Genomic DNA, 18,947 nt, shown 5'->3' with positions numbered 1-18,947 from the left:
CATCAAATTCAATATCCTGATCCCTCCTTTCCCCCATATCCCTTGATCCCTTTAGCCCCAAGAGCGATATCTCATTGCTTCTTGAAATCACACAATGTAAGTTGAATTTATATAGCACCTTCAATAAAGTAAAACCCAAGGTGCTGCACTGAGGAAATTGTCAAGCAAAGCTTCGCATTGAGCCACATGTGATGAAAAGCAATAGAACCTTGGTTATAGGGATAGTTTTGAAGGTGGAGTGAGGTGGAAAGGTTCAGGGAGAGAATTTCAGTGCTCAGGGAAGCTGAGGGCACGGCAGCCAATGGTCGAACGGTTAAAATTGGGTGGCATTAGAAGAGGACAGCTTTCAGGCTGGATGATGTCACAGGGGCAGGGGAGAGGGCAAGGATGCCGAGGAATTTTAGAAACAAGGTTGGGAATTTTAATATTGAAGCATTGTTGGCCTGTAGGTCAGTGAGGAGAGGGAGTGGTGGGTGGATGGGATTTGGTGTGAGTTAGGATACAGGTAGCAGAGTTCTAGATGAACTGAAGTCCAAGGAATTTGGAAGATGGGAGGCTGAATGGGAGCAGGTTGAATTAGTCAAATCTGGAGCAACAAAGATATGGATATACATTTCAGCGGCAACTGAACTGAGACAGGAGAGAACAGAATGAGTCAGTCCATTCTATGCAACTCGCTGTCTTTCTCCATGAGGTGCCTTGGGGTGCCTGTCCAAAGATCCCTGAAGGCAGCACAATAGGTAGATAAGATGGTTGAGACGGCATATGGGATACTTCCCTTTATTAACCAAGGCAGAGAATATAAGAGCAGGGAGGTTATGATGGAGCTGTACAGAACGCAGGTTAGGCCACATCTGGAGCACTGTGTGCAATTCTGGTCACCACACTATAGGAAGGATGTGATTGCACCAGAGAGGGTGCAGAGGAGATTCACCAGGATGTTGCCTGGGCTGAAACGTTTCAGAGAGGCTGGCTAGGCTTGGGTTGTTTTCCTTAGAGCAGAGAAGACCGAGGGGAGAGCTGATTGAGGTGCATACATTATGAGTGACATAGATAGAGTGGATAGGAAGGAACTTTTCCCCTTTGTAGAGGTGTCAATAACCAGGGAGCACAGATTTAAGGTAAGGGGCAGGAGATTTAGAGGGGATTTGAGGAAGAACCTTTTCACCTAGAGGGTGGTGTGAGTCTGGAACTCACTGCCTGAAAGGGTGGTATAAGTGGGAACCCTTACAACATTTAAGAAGCATTTAAATGAGCACTTGAAATGCCCGAGCAGACAAGGCTACGGACCCCCCCAGAAGGGAAAAACAGGCCAACCCATTCTTCTTATCTTCTCGTTTTACTGTTTGTTCCTTCGGGAAAGTGCTGGAAAATGGGATTAGAATAGATGGTGCTTGGTGGCTGGCGCATTCAGAATGGGCTGAAGGGCCTCTTGGCGTGTTGCATGACTCTTTGATTTGATTTGATTTATTATTGTCACGTGTATTAACATACAGTGAAAAGTATTGTTTCTTGTGCGCTATTCAGACAAAGCATACCGTTCATAGAGAAGGAAATGAGAGGGTACAGAATGTAGTGTTACAGCCATAGCTAGGGTGTAGAGAAAGATCAACTTAATGCGAGGTAGGTCCATTCAAACGTCTGCAGCAGCAGGGAAGAAGCTGTTCTTGAGTTGGTTGGTCCGTGACCTCAGACTTTTGTATCTTTTTCCCGAAGGAAGAAGGTGGAAGAGAGAATGTCCGGGGTGCGTGGGGTCCTTAATTATGCTGCTTTGCCGAGGCAACGGGAAGTGTAGACAGAGTCATTGGATGGGAGGCTGATTTGCGTGATGGATTGGGCTACATTCACAACCTTTTGTAGTTCCTTACGGTCTATGACTCTAATTATCTCCTTTCAAGGCTGTAGAGTTTATTTTCATCTGAAATGTGGGTGTTGCACTTTACAGAGGGTGTTGGAGGTTGTCCGGTCTGACTGCTGTTCCTGTGCTTTTCACTGTAGATGGTTGGCGGTGAAAGATTCATTCCTCTTGTACGTGAAGCCAGACTCAGGAGCCGTCACCTTTGTTCTGCTGGTGGACAAAGAATTCAGCATCAAACTGGGCGCCAAGGATACGGAGACTAAATATGGCATCAGAATCGACAACCTGTCCAGGTATGACACAAACCGTCTTTGCTTGAGAATAAACGCTGCGGCAATGCACCAAATCATCATCGATAGTTCACTGTGGCTCAGTGAGCAGCACTCACACCTTTGAGTCTGAAGATTTAGACTCATGTCCCACTCTGGAGAGCTGAGTGTGTAATCTAGGCTGATATTCCAGCTCAGTACAGAGGGAACGCGACACTGGAAGCGCTGTCTTTCAGCTGAGATGATAAACGGGGATCCTGTCTGTCCTCTCAGGTGGGTGGGGTATCTCTCACGCTCAGTCTCAGTGAAAGAGCCAGGGAACTCTCCCAATGTCATGGGCCAACACCAATAAAATCGCTTATCCAATCATCATCACTTTGCAGTTTGTTGATTCTTGTGTGTCAGTTGGAAACCACATTTCGTACGCCACAACAGTGACTGCGCTTGTTGACTGTAAAATCCTTTGGTAAGTCCACACGTTGTGTAAAGTGCTGGATAAACATAAATTCTTTCCTAAATAAAAGCAAAATACGGCGGATGCTGGAATCTGAAACAAAAACAGAAAATGCTGGACAATCTCAGCGGGTCTGTATTTTACAGATGCTGTCAGACCGGCTGAGATTTTCCAGCAGTTTCTGTTTTTGTTCTAAATTCTTTCCTAACTGTTTTCAGCCTCGCTGTGTGTGTCTGGCTGAACCTTTACTTCCTGAAGTTGAAGGCAACTGCATGGTTAATGCAGCACGAGCAAAGTCAGACCCTGGTCCCAGCTGAGAGGCAGAGAGTGAACAGGAGTCCTGGCTGATTTCTCTAGCCCAGTCATACTCACAGGAAATGAGGTCATGCTGATACAGAAATGGATGAAAGTTGATGTGCAGGAACAGGCCATTTGATCCGTCCAGACTGCCTCACACCTCGAAATGGCTGCAGCCTTGTGACACAACACTCCCAACCCAAAAATCTCCCTCTTTCACCAAGCGTTCGGTCACCTCTCCGAATGCCTTGGAGGTGTCATAGTGCAGTGGGTAGCAAACCTGTCTCTGAGCCAGAACTCTGAGTTCAAGCCCTACTACAAGACTTGGTGACCAAGGCAGATGCATTCAAAATGTGGCCAAACCGGTTGAGTATCAACTAACCAATCCGTCCAACAGTGCCAATGACGGGCGGTAAGAATGGGAGAGGTTCCTGGTCAGACAGGTGATGGAAAAGAAGCTGGAGCCTCCACCCTAATGGTCCATAGCTCCAGACTGCAACACGCATGTTGCCACAGCAACCTGGTTTCCCCGAGTGACTGTCAAATTTCATCAGACAACGTTCCTGTGAATCGCCTTGGGACGTTTCACTCTTCGACAGGTGGTACATAAATGCAAGCTGTTGTTGTAAATCTTTATAAGACACTGGTTAAGCCTCTGACTGGAATATGCATTCAGAACATCGCACGGAAACCTCTCTGAATAACTAAGGTCTTCAAGTTAGAATCATTACTGCAGCTGACTCCCGAAGTTTTTCCCAATCCGCGACATCAGCCACAAGGAATGCCGTTGGAGTCAAGGGTGATCTGTCTCCAGGCCCACTGTGGGCAGGGGTGTTCGCTGGGTGAGCCGCAAGGAGTCTCCCAATTCTGCCCCTATCAGTCGGTGAGAGATTTACACGATGTATTTACACGAGGTGACTCGCTGAAAGTTAATGTCGACCAATGTCAGCCTGAGTGATCGTGTCTGATATTCTGGGTTGGTTCCCTGGGTGATTTTTAATTTACAGATACGAGATGCAAACATTGACACAGGAAAGGGCAATTATCAGGCCAGACTGTGTAAATTTACAAATCTGTCAAGATCCAATATGGAAGATTGAAATGAAAAATGAAAGTCTTTAATCTCCACTGGTTACCTGTGATGACCGGCCCGGTTCGGAATGCAATCAGGAAATATTTCGAGCAGATTCTCAATTACAATTCAGTGAAATCCAGGAAGAGTTTATACCAAGTCATTATTATTTGATCCTTACTGGGGAATTGTGCAAAGAAAGCAAGTCACACAATTGAATCTGGCTCATTTGCCACACAAGCGGAGTTTGTTAGTAGAATTTAATGAAGAGTTCACAAATTGGACTGCATAGAGTCAGCTGATTGGAGTCTTAAGTGATTGCAGCTATCCTGTGAATATCTTCAGCTGCTCCAGCCGGATGGAGTAAGAGTAGCCTCAGCTCAACATTCAAACTGGCAATATGAATCCAGCACTGAGGGAGTGCCGCACTGTCAGAGGGTCAGTACTGAGGGAATGCCGCACTGTCAGAGGGTCAGTACTGAGGGAGTGCCGCACTGTCAGAGGGTCAGTACTGAGGGAGCGCCGCACTGTCAGAGGGTCAGTACTGAGGGAGCGCCGCACTGTCAGAGGGTCAGTACTGAGGGAGTGCCGCACTGTCAGAGGATCGGTACTGAGGGAGCGCCGCACTGTCAGACGATCAATAGTGACTGATGCTGAGACATTAATTGTATTCTGTTCTCTCTGTCCCAATCCAGGTCTCTGATTATCAAATGTAACAATTACCGACACGCTCGCTGGTGGGGTCAGGAGATAGAAGAGTTCATTCAGAAACACGCCAAAGTCTTCCTCGAAGATCAGCGGTTCAAATCCTTCAGTGCCGTTCATGAGAACACCTTGTGTAAATGGTAACCAATCACAGAGTGTGAGACCTTTCTCAGGTCCTGCCTGTCACTGTGATGCTGCAGTCTCGAGCAGCACAGCAAGAGTTCACCAAATCCTCACGTCCCACTCATCCACTTCCCATCCCACCGAGCCATCAATCTCACGCCCAACTCTCACTCTCCAACGCCTCTCACCAACCAACACATCACTCCCCCTGTCCCACCCTCCCAACTCTCGCTCTGCCAAATCTCACCCACCCACCCTTCACACACCCCTCAACCTCCCACCCCTCACTCACCCCCACTCACTCACCCACCCCTCACACACCCCTCACCCTCCCACCCCTCACACACCCCTCAACCTCCCACCCCTCACTCACCCACCCCTCACTCACCCACCCCTCACTCACCCACCCCTCACCCTCCCACCCCTCACTCACCCCCACTCACTCACCCACCCCTCACGCACCCCTCACCCTCCCACTCCTCACTCACCCACCCCTCACGCACCCCTCACCCTCCCACCCCTCACTCACTCACCCACCCCTCACTCACTCACCCCTCACCCACCCCTCATTCACCCACCCCTCATTCACCCACCCCTCATTCACCCACCCCTCACTCACCCACCCCTCACTCACCCACCCCTCACTCACCCACCCACCCCTCACTCACCAACCCCTCACTCACGCACCCCTCACTCACGCACCCCTCACTCACGCACCCCTCACTCACGCACAACTCACTCACGCACCCCCACTCACCCACCCCTCACTCACCCACCCCTCACTCACCAACCCCTCATTCACCCACCCCTCACTCACCCACCCCTCACTCACCCACCCCTCACTCACCCACCCCTCACTCACCAACCCCTCATTCACCCACCCCTCACTCACCCACCCCTCACTCACCCACCCCTCACTCACCCACCCCTGACTCACCCGCCCCTCACTCACCCCCACTCACTCACCCACCCCTCACTCACCCCCCCTCACTCACCCACCCCTCACCCACCCCTCACCCAGCCCTCACTCACCCACCCCTCACTCACCCACCCCTCACTCACCCCCACTCACTCACCCACCCCTCGCTCCCCCACCCCTCGCTCCCCCACCCCTCACTCACCCCTCACTCACCCACCCCTCAGTCACCCACCCCTCATTCACCCACCCCTCGCTCCCCCACCCCTGGCTCCCCCACCCCTGGCTCCCCCACCCCTGGCTCCCCCACCCCTGGCTCCCCCACCCCTGGCTCCCCCACCCCTGGCTCCCCCACCCCTGGCTCCCCCACCCCTGGCTCCCCCACCCCTGGCTCCCCCACCCCTGGCTCCCCCACCCCTGGCTCCCCCACCCCTCGCTCCCCCACCCCTCGCTCCCCCACTACTCGCTCCCCCACCCCTCATTCTCCTATTGCCTCTCACCTACCATGTCACTCTTCTACCCCCACCCATCTTTCACACACCCACCCTCATCCTCCCACCTTTCACCCCTCACCCTTTCCCCCTCACCCTCACCCTCCCACCATTCACCCTTCCATCCTTCCCCTTCTCACCAATCCACACTCTCCTCCACTTCCCTACCTCCCACTCCATACCTGTCACCCTCCTGACTCTCCCACTTGCCCCATCTCACTGTGTTTCAGGTCTGCCTGAGTCTTGAGGAAATGTTGGATGAATGAGTGCCCTTTAATCCGTGCCTCTCTTGATTGACAGGTACGTCAACGCAAAAGGATATTTTGAAGATTTGGCCGATGCTTTGGAAGATGCAAGAGAGGAAGTATTCATCACCGATTGGTGGTAGGCACAGCCTCGCTTTAATCAGTTGAGATGTGATGTTACTGGTTAAAGATCATTTCTCCTCTGTTACTCTGAGCTCCGTCTTTGCACTGGTGAAGAGTTCATTTTGTATCGTGAAGGTTGTAAGAAAGCAGCAGTGAGTAAACATCAGTATAAAAGTTGGCAAATTATGTTACAGTTGTATAAGACGTGGTTAGGCCACATTTGGAATACTGCGTCCAATTCTGGTCACCACACTACCAGAAGGATGTGGAGGCTTTGGAGAGAGTGCAGAAAAGGTTTACCAGGATGTTGCCTGGTATTAACTATGAGGAGAGATTGAATAAACTAGGATTGTTCTCCCTGGAAAGACGGAGACTGGGGGACAACCTGATAGAAGTTTATAAAATTATGAGGGGTATCGATAGGGTGAACATTTGGAAGCTTTTTCCCAGGACAGAAATGACAATTACAAGGGGGCACAAGTTCAAGATAAGGGGGGAAAGTAGAGATGTGCGGGGGAAGTTTTTTTACACAGAAGGTGGTGGGGGCCTGGAATGTACTGCCAAGTGAGGTGGTTGAGGCAGACACGTTAACGACTTATTTGGATAGGTACATGAACAGGCGGGGAGTAGAGGGACACAGGTGGTTAGTCGAGATAGGACAACTATCGGCACAGGCTTGGAGGGCCAAAGGGCCTGTATCTGTGCTGTACTGTTCTTTGTTCTTTTTTGTTATTTGAGAGATGGCAAAATGGTTGAGAAGATACTCCTGGCGGCACGGTGGCACAGTGGTTAGCACTGCTGCTTCACAGCGCTGGGACCCTGCGTTCGATTCCAGCCTTGGGCGATTGTGTGGAGTCTGCACATTCTCCCTGTGTCTGTGTGGGTTTCCTCCGGGTGCTCCGGTTCCCTCCCACAGTCCAAAGATGTGCAGGTTAGGTGAATTGGCCATGGTAAATTGACCCTTGGTGTCCCAAGATGTGTAGGTTAGTTGAAATATGTTACATTAAGGGAATAGAGTGGGATGGTCTCAGAGAGTCAGTGCAGATTCGATGGCCTCCTTCTGCGCAGTAAGGATTCTATGATTCTCTCATATTTACTGTGTGATGATGTTCCAGGCTAATGGTGGAATGTTGGTTGTGAACTATGTCAGTAACTATTCAAAGCTCTTCTGTTTTTTGACTTGGTGGAGATCAGGCTGAGTCCAGAAATCTTTCTCAAGAGGCCGGTGGTGGAAGGGAATCATTGGAGGCTGGACTACGTACTCAAACGCAAAGCTGTGAGTTCTTCTTTGCCATGTCTGTACGTGCGCATTGTAGGGCGGGTCCATGGATCTCCATTTCCAGCTGCCATAACAACAGACCATGGGAGGGGTGAGAATACTATCCGCCTCTTTCCCCTCCCCTCCTGAACCTTGAACCCACATTCCAGGATAGGGGAATTCCCATAGCGCAGGGCAGCTTCTCCCTGGCCTTTTCTACTGGGCCATGTCCACTTAGTCAGAAGGTCATATGCTGAGTTCATTCCGGTGATTTGAGCCCGTTGTTGAGATTGATGCCCACACAGGAGGAGGGCTGCACTGTCAGAGCTGCTGTTGTTCAGTTAGGACATTAAACCCAGTGAACCTAAAAGATCCCATGGCTACTTCTTTGAAAAAGAGCAGGGGTGGCCTCCCTGCTGGCCTGGGGCAATGCCAATCCCTCAGTCTACATCAATATGCTGTATGGGTCGGCACGGTGGCACAGCGGGTTAGCACTGCTGCCTCACAGCGACAGGGACCCGGGCTTAATTCCAGCCTTGGGTCGCTGTCTGTGTGGAATTTGAACGTTCTCCCCGCGTCTGCGTGGGTTTCCTCCGGGTGCTCCGGTTTCCTCCCACACTCAAAGATGTGCAGGTTAGGTGGATTGGCTGTGCTAAATTGCCCTTTAGTGTCCGAAGACATGTGAGTTAGGGGGATTAGTGAGCTAATTACAGGGGACGAAGGGGAGAGGGCCTAGTTTTGATGATCTGTTAGACACTCAGTGCAGACCCGATGGGCTGAATGGCCTTCTTCTACACTGTAGGGTTTCTATGATCCATGTGTATCTTGTGATATTCAGCAATCATTGACGTGAGGCTGGTTTGAATCGATTTTCCTTCCTTCCTCTCACGGCAGCAACAAGGGGTGAAGATTTTTGTGATTCTCTACAAAGAGGTGGAGCTTGCCCTCGGCATCAACAGTGAATATAGCAAGCGCACTCTGATGCGCCTTCATCCCAACATTAAGGTGCGTTGCCTTGGACTCTCAGCAAATTCTCAACGGCTTTTGCAAATCAAAGACATTGAGTATAACAGAGTATTTCTAGAGTAGAAATAGGCCATTCGGCCCGACTGGTCCATACTGGTGCATCCACCCAAGCCTGCTCCCACCCTACATCATCTCCCCCTATCAGCAAACCCTTCTATTTCTTCTGCCCCTTGTGTTTATCCAGTTTTCCATGAAACACAGCTACACTATTCACCTCAACAACTCCCTGTGGTGGCGAGTTGCACACCCTCACCATTCTCCTTTCTCTTCTTTCTGTGGCATCAGGTGGGGATGGGAGTGGTGGGGAGAGGCGGGGGGGTGGGGGTGTGGGGGGGGGGGGGAGTGGTGGCCGGGGGGGGGGCGACAAGAAGTGGTTTGCACAGAAATCCTGTATTCTCACCGAAAGCAATGCTGAATGGTTATTGGTCAGAGCTAGCAGTACAATCTGGCCTCCGCTTGAGTGACTCTCTATTTCCACCTTCATCACCGGCTTTCCACATATCCCCATCCCCACTCAACTCCCACCACAAGAAGCATAAAAAGAACTCCTGCCACTTCTGCTTTCCCCATTTCCTATACTCCATGTTTGACTCCTGTGCCTTCGCTAAGCTGACAGAGAGACAGACGGACGGACAGCTGGAAGGACCTTTATGTCCCTTCCTTATCTTTCCATGTATCTGGCACCCTTGTCCTTCTAGATGATAGAGGTCACGCTTTGGGGAAATGTGTTTACATAATCACATTTCAGTTTTATACAAGTAATTACAATGTATTGTAAAATGCAGGTCACTTTCATTGACAGAATCAAAGTGAAAGGTCCACTAAACTCTGCAGTCACCTGGACCCTCAGCCCTCGAGTTCCCTCCTTAAACATCTCTGCCTCTCCACTTCTCTGTCTTGAATCAGACGCTCTTTAAAACCTTGATCAAGCTGTTAGTCACCAGCCATTATATCTCCTCATGTGAGTCAGTGTTAAATTTAACTTGGTAATTGTTCTTGTGAAGCACCTTGGGATATTTCACTGCATTAAAGGTGCTAGCTAAATGTAGGTTGGTGTTGTTGAATTTTCCCTCCCGCCCATCGTTTTGTATTGATCCCCAAATTCACGGGGCCGGGTTTGGTGAATGACAGTGACAGCAGGTTTGAGGAACTTTCATCAGGATGTGCCGGTTAACAAAGTCCCAAACGCTCTTTGGCCAAGTTCCAGAATTCCCTCCTGAAGTTGAAGCTTCTCCAAACATTTCCATTCCCCCCACCCCGGCCTGGCCAGTGTTCAGCAGATGGTTGAATGTGTGTTGACCTGTCATCGTGCCTTCCTTCTCTCACAGGTGATGAGGCACCCGGACCACGTGTCCTCCTCTGTGTACCTGTGGGCACACCACGAGAAGATTGTGGTCATTGACCAATCGGTTGCATTTGTTGGTGGCATTGACTTGGCGTACGGTAGATGGGACGATGATGAGCACCGGCTGACTGACGTGGGCAGCGTGTCACGGAATGTGGGCACGCCATCCGTGACTACGAACAACCAAACGGTAAGGACTGTGTGTGTGTATGTGTGTGTGTGTGTGTGTGTGTGTGTGTGTGTGTGTGTGTGTGTGTGTGTGTGTGTGAATAATGAACATGGGCACAACCATGTGTGTGGATGAATTTAGTATTGAACTCAATGTGTGAACTCACATTGGGTGAAGCACATTGACATTAGGGAGTGAGCAGAGACCAGACTTTCACTGGTGAATGCCCCCCCGCCCATTCTCTATCAGCACCCACGGCAGAGAGGGACGAGGATTGCAGCCCAAAGATATTTACCCAATTCACTGCTTCCTAAAATGTCCACAGAATATATTCACTTGGCACCAAGATGCCCAGTGTCCATTGGTCCTTCTTTAACACCTGATGAAGGAGCAGCGCTCCGAAAGCTCGTGATTCCAAACAAACCTGTTGGACTTTAACCTGGTGTTGTGAGACTTCTTACTGTGCCCACCCCAGTCCAACTTCTCCACATCATGGCTTCTTTAACACATTGAAGTTTAAAAAATTATGAGAGGTATAGATAGGTGAACAGTTGGAGGCTTTTTCCCAGGGCAGAAATGGCAATTACAAGGGGGCACAAGTTCAAGGTCAGGGGGGAAAGGTTCAGTGGAGATGTGTGGGGGACGTTTTTTTACACAGAGGGTGGTGGGGGTCTGGAATGCACTGCCAAGTGAGGTGATTGAGGCGGACACTTTAGCAACATTTAGGACTGATGTTGATGGACATATGAACAAACGGGGAATAGAGGGATGCAAGCAATTGGTCTAGTTAGGTAAACGTGATTGGCGCAGGCTTGGAGGGCTGAAGGGCCTGTTCCAATGCTGTACTGTTCTTTGTTCTTTGACATAGAGCTTCCAGGCATCCTTACCCCCCCATTTAATACAGTCAGCCACTCAGGGATTTCATTGCTGTCTTCACAGACACTCAGCACGCCCAGTGAGGAAGAGCAAGACACGAGGAATAGGGCGACGATGACACTCGGAAAGGGGGCAGAGTTGGAAGATGAGGTGGACTCATCCAGGATGAAGGGGATTGGCAAATCGAAGAAGACCTTTCCAGTCCTGAACCTGGTCAAACAGCTGCAGCGACAGAACCTGGAGCACAGCGATAGCGTGAGTAGCATCGACAGCAGCGAACATGGTAAGTGCTCCAATGGGGTGAGGACGGGTAGAAGCTGCTTGCCTTTTATTTTTGCAGGCGTCCTTCAGGATTGGCCATCACTGGCAAGGCTGGCATTGATTGCCCATCCCTAAGCGGCTTCGAGAAGGTGGCGCTGAGCTGCCTTCGTGAACCATTGCAATCCTCGTGGTGTGGGTACACCCACAGCCGAGATGGTTGGGAAGATCCAGGACTTTGATCCAGTGGGAATGAAAGAACGGACAAGGTGTCCATGTTTGGATGGTCCGTGAGGTGGAGGGTGTTTTGGAGAAGGTGGTGGTTGTCAGCACTTGTTGCCCTTTTTCTTTAGCCTATAAATATCCCACGTTCCGGAGAATCTGATCAGAAATGTGAGTGTCAGGAATCACTGACAGAGTACAGAGTGTTAAACTGCATGAATTACTTACAGTAGCTGCACGCCAAATTTAATAAAATCAAATGATTGTTGCTAATTAACCAATTCACCGGCTGCTGGTTACTGACTAATAGCTGTGGGCTGATTTTTGGATAGTGCAGTTGGGTGTAAAGTGTAGCCAGGGTTCAGTTCAGACTGGGGACAGGGAGGGGGAAGGTTTCAGATTATCCTGAAACACACATTGTCCTATTCCAACAGAACAGGAACTGTAACGGAGAGGCCTCAAAATAACCAAGGCAACCATTTTGTGGGCAACAATGACCCTTTTCTGCAAAGGTGACCAAGAAGGAGTCTAACAACACCAGGTTAAAGTCCAACAGGTTTATTTGGTAGCAAACGCCAGTTGGCTGTTTAATAAACCTGTTGGACTTTAACCTGGTGTAGTTAGACTCCTTACTGTGTTTACCGCAGTCCAACGCCGGCATCTCCACATCAAGGTGACCAAGACACAGGGGCTGGAGTAAACCTTGCCATTGGCTGTGAGGGCCCTCTGTGACATGAGACTGGGGTGGGAGGGGGCAGAGTGGGGGTGGTGGTGTGGGAGTGTCTCATTTCCTACACCTGAGGGGTGGGCGGTGGAAATGTAATCAGGGTCTTCTGGTTGCCAAGGCCATGAGGAAGTAAGTCATGACCTCAACAACCTCAGCGTCAAGTACTCTCCCTGGTGGCTGTTATCCCCGTCACGCCGGACTGTGGGTCACCAGCCAGAGGCCGGGGGAGCCACGCCTTAGCCTTGAGTGACGGGCAACCAGATAAAAAAATAGATTTAAGCATTAGTTATTTACCAAATGTCAGATACCATCAGGTGCTTAAATCTCACATTTAGTACAGCAAAAAGCAAACATATAACAGCACCATTTACACTCAAGATATAAATCAGCTGAACAACAATCAACTAATTGTCTGCTAAGGAGGCAACACCACATCATTATGTGTAATTGTGAAGGTTAAGGTGAGAGGTCAGATACCTGAGATTGACTTAAATGTCCTTTTAATTCACAGCCGTGCCCTCTCACTATATTTTTATTCATTCATGAGGTATCAGTGTCACTGGCTGGTACTTGTTGCCCATCTCTAATTGCCCTTGAACTGAATGTCTCACTCGGCCATTTCAGAGGGCAGTTAAGAGTCTGTGGGTCTGGAGTCACATGTAGGCCAGACCGGGTAAGGACGGCAGATTTCCTTCCAGACGGGACTTTAACAGCAATCGATTTGAATCGATAATTTTATGGTCGCCATTACTGAGACTTGTTTTGTATTCCAGATTTATTAACTGTGTTTCAGTTTCACCAGCTACCATTGCAGGATTCAAACCCGTGTCCCCGGCGCATTAGCCTAGGCCCCTGGGTTACCAGTCCAGTGACAATCCCACTACATCATAATTCCTCTTGAAGTGTATTAAATTGCATCGTATGTTTGATCCACTCCTGTAGCACTGGGCTAAGGACAGAGCCCCTGTGCTTAGAACAGTCTGTGCAATCCCAACAGGGAATGGACCAAATGAAAATGAACTCATAGAGGTCGACAGCACAGAAAAAGGCCCTTCAGCCCATCATGTCTGTCCCAGTCAAAGACAATCCACCAAACTATTCTAATCCCATTCCCAGCACTTTGCCCATAGTCTTGTCTGCCTTGGCATCACAAGTGCACATCTAAATACTGCTTCAATGTTATGAGGGTCTCTGCCTCCACCACCCTTTCAGGCAGTGAATTCCAGATTCCCACCACCCTCTGGGTGAAAAGGTTTTTCCTCATATCCCCTCTGAATCTCCTGCCCCTTAACTTAAATCCCTGCCCCCTGGTCATTGATCCCTCCACCAAGGGGAAAGGTTTCTTCCTTTCCACTCGATCTGTAGCCCTCACAATCTTATACACCTCAATCATGTCCCCACTCAGTCTCCTCTGCCCCAAGGGAAACAGCCCCAATCTGTCCAATCTCTCTTCATAACTAAAACTCTCCAGCCCAGGCAGCATCCTGGTAAATCTCCCCTGCACCCTGTCCAGTGCTATCACATCCCTCCTATAATGTGGATCCCAGAACTGTCCACAATGCTCCAGGTGTGGCCAAACCAACATTTATATCGTTCCAGCATAACCTCCCTGCCCTTAAACTCAATGCCTCGGCTAATAAAGGCAAGTATACTATCTGTCTTCTTAACCACTTTATCCACCTGTCCTATCTTGAGGGACCAGTGTACATGTACACCAAGGTCCCTCTGATACTCGGTGCTTCCCAGGGTCCTGCCATTCATCATGTATTCCCTTGTCTTGTGTGTCCTGCCCAAGTGCATCACCTCACACCGATCAGGATTGAATTCCATTTGCCACTGACCAGTCCATCTGACCAGCCCGTCTATATCCTCCTGTAATCTGAGGCTATCCTCCTCACTATTTACCCTGCCACCAATTTTCTTATCACCGTGCTCTCATCCTTTGTATGTGTAACGATAGGAAGTGTGTTCGGGTTGCAGTGGCCTGATTTTGTGAGCTTCAACAGCATGTCCATGTTTATACACTCACACCAGGCATAAACAACTGAATCGACAAGTGGAAAAGAAAGCACTTATTGTGCGGCCCACATAATAGTTTCTGGAAAGAGTGTTCCATTGACCGAGCGTGTGTTGAGTGAAGTTGGACAATTCCACTCACTGTTAGATTCAGCTGTTTGCTCTTAACATAAAAGCTCGGAGCAGGAGTAGGTTCTTCAGCCCTTTGAGCCCGCTCTACCAATCAATGTGATCATGGCTGATCCCCAATGCCATATTCCCGCTTTCTCCCACACCCCTTGATGCCATTAAAATCTAAAAAAATTATCTATCTCTTTCTTGAATACATTCAGTGACTTGACCTTGTGTGGTAGCGAATTCCACAGGTTCACCACCCTCTGAGTGAAGAAATGTTTCCTCATCTCAGTCCTAAATGGTCTACCCCGTATCCTGAGACTGTGTCCCTGGCTCTAGATTCCCCACCCAGGGAGAACATCCTCCCTGCATCCAGTCCGTCCGACCCTATTAGAGTTTTATACGTTTCAATCAGATCTCCTCTCATTCTAAACTCCAGTGAATACAGGACCAGTTGAACCCAATCTCTCCTCATACGACAATCCCGCCAATCCCAGTAATGGCTCTGCATTGGGAATGTCGGCCTGGAGTTTGTGCTCAGGTCTCTGGACTGGGATTTGAACCCCAAACCCGGTGGCAGAGAATGTTAGACACTGAGCCCCCACCGCCCACCGTGAAACAGTGCCATTTTCTGAAATTTCTGAAGCTCAGTGTCGATTGGTTAATCATAGAATCTACAGTACAGGAGGAGGCCATTGGCCCATCGAGCCTTCGCCGGCAACAATCCCACCCAAGCTCTATTCTATCCCCGTAACCCCACACATGTTACCCTCCCAATGCCCTGACATTAAAGGATAATTTATCCTGGCCAATTAACCTTACCTGCAAATCTTTGGACTGTGGGAGGAAACCAGAGCACCCGGAGGAAACCCACGCAGACACGGGGAGAACGTGCAAACTCCACACAGACAGTGACCCAAGGCCGGAATTGGATCCAGGTCCCTGGCGCTGTGAGGCAGCAGCGCCAACCACTGTGCCACCGTGCTGCCCGAATGGAATAGAAACAGTATTTTATTCAGGCTTGAAAACTGCCAATTAAAACAGTAAGATCTCACTGAGAGAAGAGGCCAGGCCTCGTTTTCATCCTGTACCTTTAGGCTCCCGTCACAGGGGAAAATGGGTGTTGGGAGTGTATTCCCTGTCAGGTGGGGTGGGGGGGGAAGGTAAACTGCTGACTGAGTGGGTGGGGGGTTCAGGGGGGGATGTTGAGAGGGGGGGGGGGGGGGTGGATTGTGTACACACTGCCCCAGACCAGCTGCACTGTCACTCTCTGCAGGATGGTTTAAAACTCACATCAGCCAGCAGAACTTAATCAGGGATAAGTTGCCCAACCTGAGAAGACTGTATCACCAGGCCAGCAACCCTGAGCCCTCTTGCACCGAGGATGGTGAGTTGAAATTTTGAGCCAAGCTTCTATTCTTTCTTTTGGTTTTGCAGTGGGCTTTTGCTGCTGACAGTGGGGCGTTTGCCTCTCTCTTACTCCGAGTCGGCCAGTGTGCTTGGGTGCTTCAGCTTTGGTGTGTAGTGAGCCGCTTCTGCCTCTGCCAGTCCTGTGTGCGACACAGCGAATCCGCTTGCGCAGAACGCAGCGTGACAGAAACACAGAGCATATGTTGGCCTTCAATCCAAGGCTCAGTGGGTAATACTCCCACCTCTCAATCAAGAAGGTCACAGGTTGAAATTCCAGTCCGGGGACTTGGCACAGAATCTGGGCTGGCACCACCCCCCCCTGCCCCCCCACCCCCGCGCAGTACTGAGGGAATCCTGCACTGCTGGAGGTGCCGTCTGTGAGATGAGGGCTGGAATTTTACCACCTCGCCTGCCCCGATTCCAGCAGGAGGCGAGGCTCGAAGAACGGAATTCTCTGTTGGCCTCGGCTGGGATTTTACAAGCCTCGCTCAAGTGAGCTCGTAAAATCCTGCTCGAGATAGAATCATAGAATCCTAAAGTGCAGAAGGAGGCCATTCGGCCCATCGAGTCTGCACCGACGACGATCTCACCGAGGCCCTATCACCATAACCCATGCGTTTACCCTAGCTTGTCCACCTGACACTATGGGGCAATTTAGCCCAGCCAATCCACCTAACCCACGCATCTTTGGACAGTGGGAGGAAACTGGAGCACCCAGAGGAAACCCACGCAGACATGGGTGGAACGTGCAAACTCCACACAGTGACCCAAGTGAGATCTTAAACCAAGGCCCTGTTTACCCTTTCAGATGGAGGTAAAATATTGAAAAACAGAAGCTGGGAGTTTCCCCCAGTGTCCTGGGACCAATAGTTATCTCTCAACCAGCAGAACAAACAGCAGATTATGCTCATGTTGCTATCTAAGGCAGGTTCCTGTGTAGAATGGCTTCCGCCTTTTTCTGTATTTATTGGGAGGATGCGGGTATCGCTGGCTAGGCTAACAATTACTGCCCATCCCTAGTTGCCCCTTGAGAAGGTGGTGGTGAGCTGCCTTCTTGAACCGCTGCAGTCCATGTGGTGTAGGTACACCCACTGTGCTGTTAGAGAGGGAGTTCCAGAATTTTCACCCAGTGGCCGATATATTTCCAATTATGATGGTGAGTGACGCAGAGCGGAACCTCCAGCAGGTGGTGTTCCCTGGAATCTGCTGCTCTTGTCCTTCTAGATCATAGTGGTCATGGGTTTGGAAGGTGCTGACTAAGGAATCCTGGTGAGTTCCCGTAGTGCATCTTGTGTGACCAGCTGACAGTGCTGGGTGAGGGGTGACTATTGGCCAGGATTGGTACTGGTGATAACTGCCCAATTATCCTGGAAATTGCTGGATGTTGCTGCACCACATCTGAACCATATTCCCACTGACAGTGTGACACTGCGTTGGCACTGTCCTGGAGTGTTATTAGCCCTGTTTAGTTTTACAAGTCCCACAGTGGGATCTGACCCTGAGGCAAGAGTGATAAGCACAGTAAGAAGTCTCACAACACCAGGTTAAAGTCCAACAGGTTTATTTGGCAGCACGAGCTTTCGGAGTCTCAAGCTCCTTCATCAGCTGCTGAAGGAGGCCATTCAGCCCATCGAGTCAGCACTGACCACAATCCCAACCAAGCCCTATTCCCGGAGCCCCACATATTTACCCTGCTAATTCCCTGACACTAGGGGCAATTTAACCTGAACATCTTTGGACCGTGGGAGGAAACCGGAGCACCCGGAGGAAACCCACGCAGACATGGGGAGAATGTGCAAACTCCAGAGAGGCAGTGACCTGAGGCGGGAATCGAACCCAGGTCCCTGGCGCTGTGAGGCAGCAGTGCTAACCACTGCGCCACCGTGCCGCCCCAGCAACTACAACAACCTAAATGAGGCCTATTTTAATCCTATTATTCCAGCTCCTCAGTTTCTTTGTTCCTAATGTAAAAAAATATTTTTTTTCACAAGAGTAAGGCACGTTTAGCAAATATTATCCAAGATAGTTTTATTCCAGGAACTTTGTTATCAGTCCGGACAGATACTGACTCCGAGATAGGCGTTGCCATCAATATTTGCAAAGTGCTGTTTGCAAATTATTTTCAGGCTTTGTGACTGATATATGATCTGGGTATTTTGCATTTTGCAGTGAATATATTTCAAGCTGATGCTAAAACAATCCCTCAGAGTGTGTGCTCTGTGCCGAGACGAGACAGATAGACTGATATAAAACCTTCAGTACAGACGAGAACATCCTTTAAGAAAAACATAGAACAACTGACCCATCAATCTCACACATTCAGCACTCAATCACCCATTCAGTGTTCCCCTATACAGGCTGGGCAGATTGCATTACCCTGGGCTCTAACTGTACAATGGAAGGGAACAGTTCCCTGGCAATGATTCATGAGTCCCAAAGAAATCCTAGAAGTTGCAGAATTGCCATCCATCATCAAAACTCCAATGATTCAACCTTGACCTTCTGACCTGCACAGGAAATACGCTCCCTCCCATACCTTCCCCCGCTGGTCATGAAATCTTATCTTAACATCTGTTCATATTTCCAATTTGTAACAACAACACTGACTTTTGACAATCGAGGGGAGTTTGCTTGCCTGTCGAAATCTCCCGGCCAATCTTTTGAATCATAGAATCCCTACAGTACAGAAGGAGGCCATTCAGCCTGTTGAACCTGCATCGACCACAATCCCACCCAGGCCCTATCCCTGTAACTCCACGTATTTACTCTGCTAATCCCCCTGACACTAAGGGGCAATTTACTAATCCACCCAACCCACACATCTTTGGACACTGAGAGGCAATTTATCATGCCAATCAACCTAACCCGCACATAGTTGGCCTGTGGGAGGAAACCGGAGCACCCGGAGAAACCCACGCAGACATGGGGAGAACGTGAAAACTCCACACAGACAGTGACCCGAGGCCGGAATCG

General features: G+C 49.7%; 1 protein-coding gene across 3 annotated transcripts in view; it reads left to right on the top strand.

Annotated features, from left to right (window-relative positions):
- LOC144486363 (phospholipase D1-like) overlaps positions 1–18,947 on the top strand; it is a 168,119-nt gene that overhangs the window by 106,948 nt on the left and 42,224 nt on the right. For 2 of the 3 annotated variants that reach the window (XM_078204407.1, XM_078204401.1), the window contains 8 exons: positions 1,999–2,151; positions 4,646–4,795; positions 6,486–6,569; positions 7,748–7,829; positions 8,706–8,816; positions 10,166–10,372; positions 11,291–11,510; positions 15,841–15,951. In XM_078204407.1, the coding sequence (XP_078060533.1) occupies positions 1,999–2,151; positions 4,646–4,795; positions 6,486–6,569; positions 7,748–7,829; positions 8,706–8,816; positions 10,166–10,372; positions 11,291–11,510; positions 15,841–15,951 (1,118 nt within the window). The remainder of the gene's footprint in view (positions 1–1,998; positions 2,152–4,645; positions 4,796–6,485; positions 6,570–7,747; positions 7,830–8,705; positions 8,817–10,165; positions 10,373–11,290; positions 11,511–15,840; positions 15,952–18,947) is intronic. The other variant, XM_078204415.1, reaches the window with a different exon arrangement.

Source organism: Mustelus asterias, chromosome 3 (assembly GCF_964213995.1).
Source record: "Mustelus asterias chromosome 3, sMusAst1.hap1.1, whole genome shotgun sequence".
Taxonomy (NCBI): domain Eukaryota; kingdom Metazoa; phylum Chordata; class Chondrichthyes; order Carcharhiniformes; family Triakidae; genus Mustelus; species Mustelus asterias.
The sequence above is the reverse complement of the archived record's forward strand: the minus strand, read 5'-3'. Positions and strand labels throughout refer to the sequence as shown.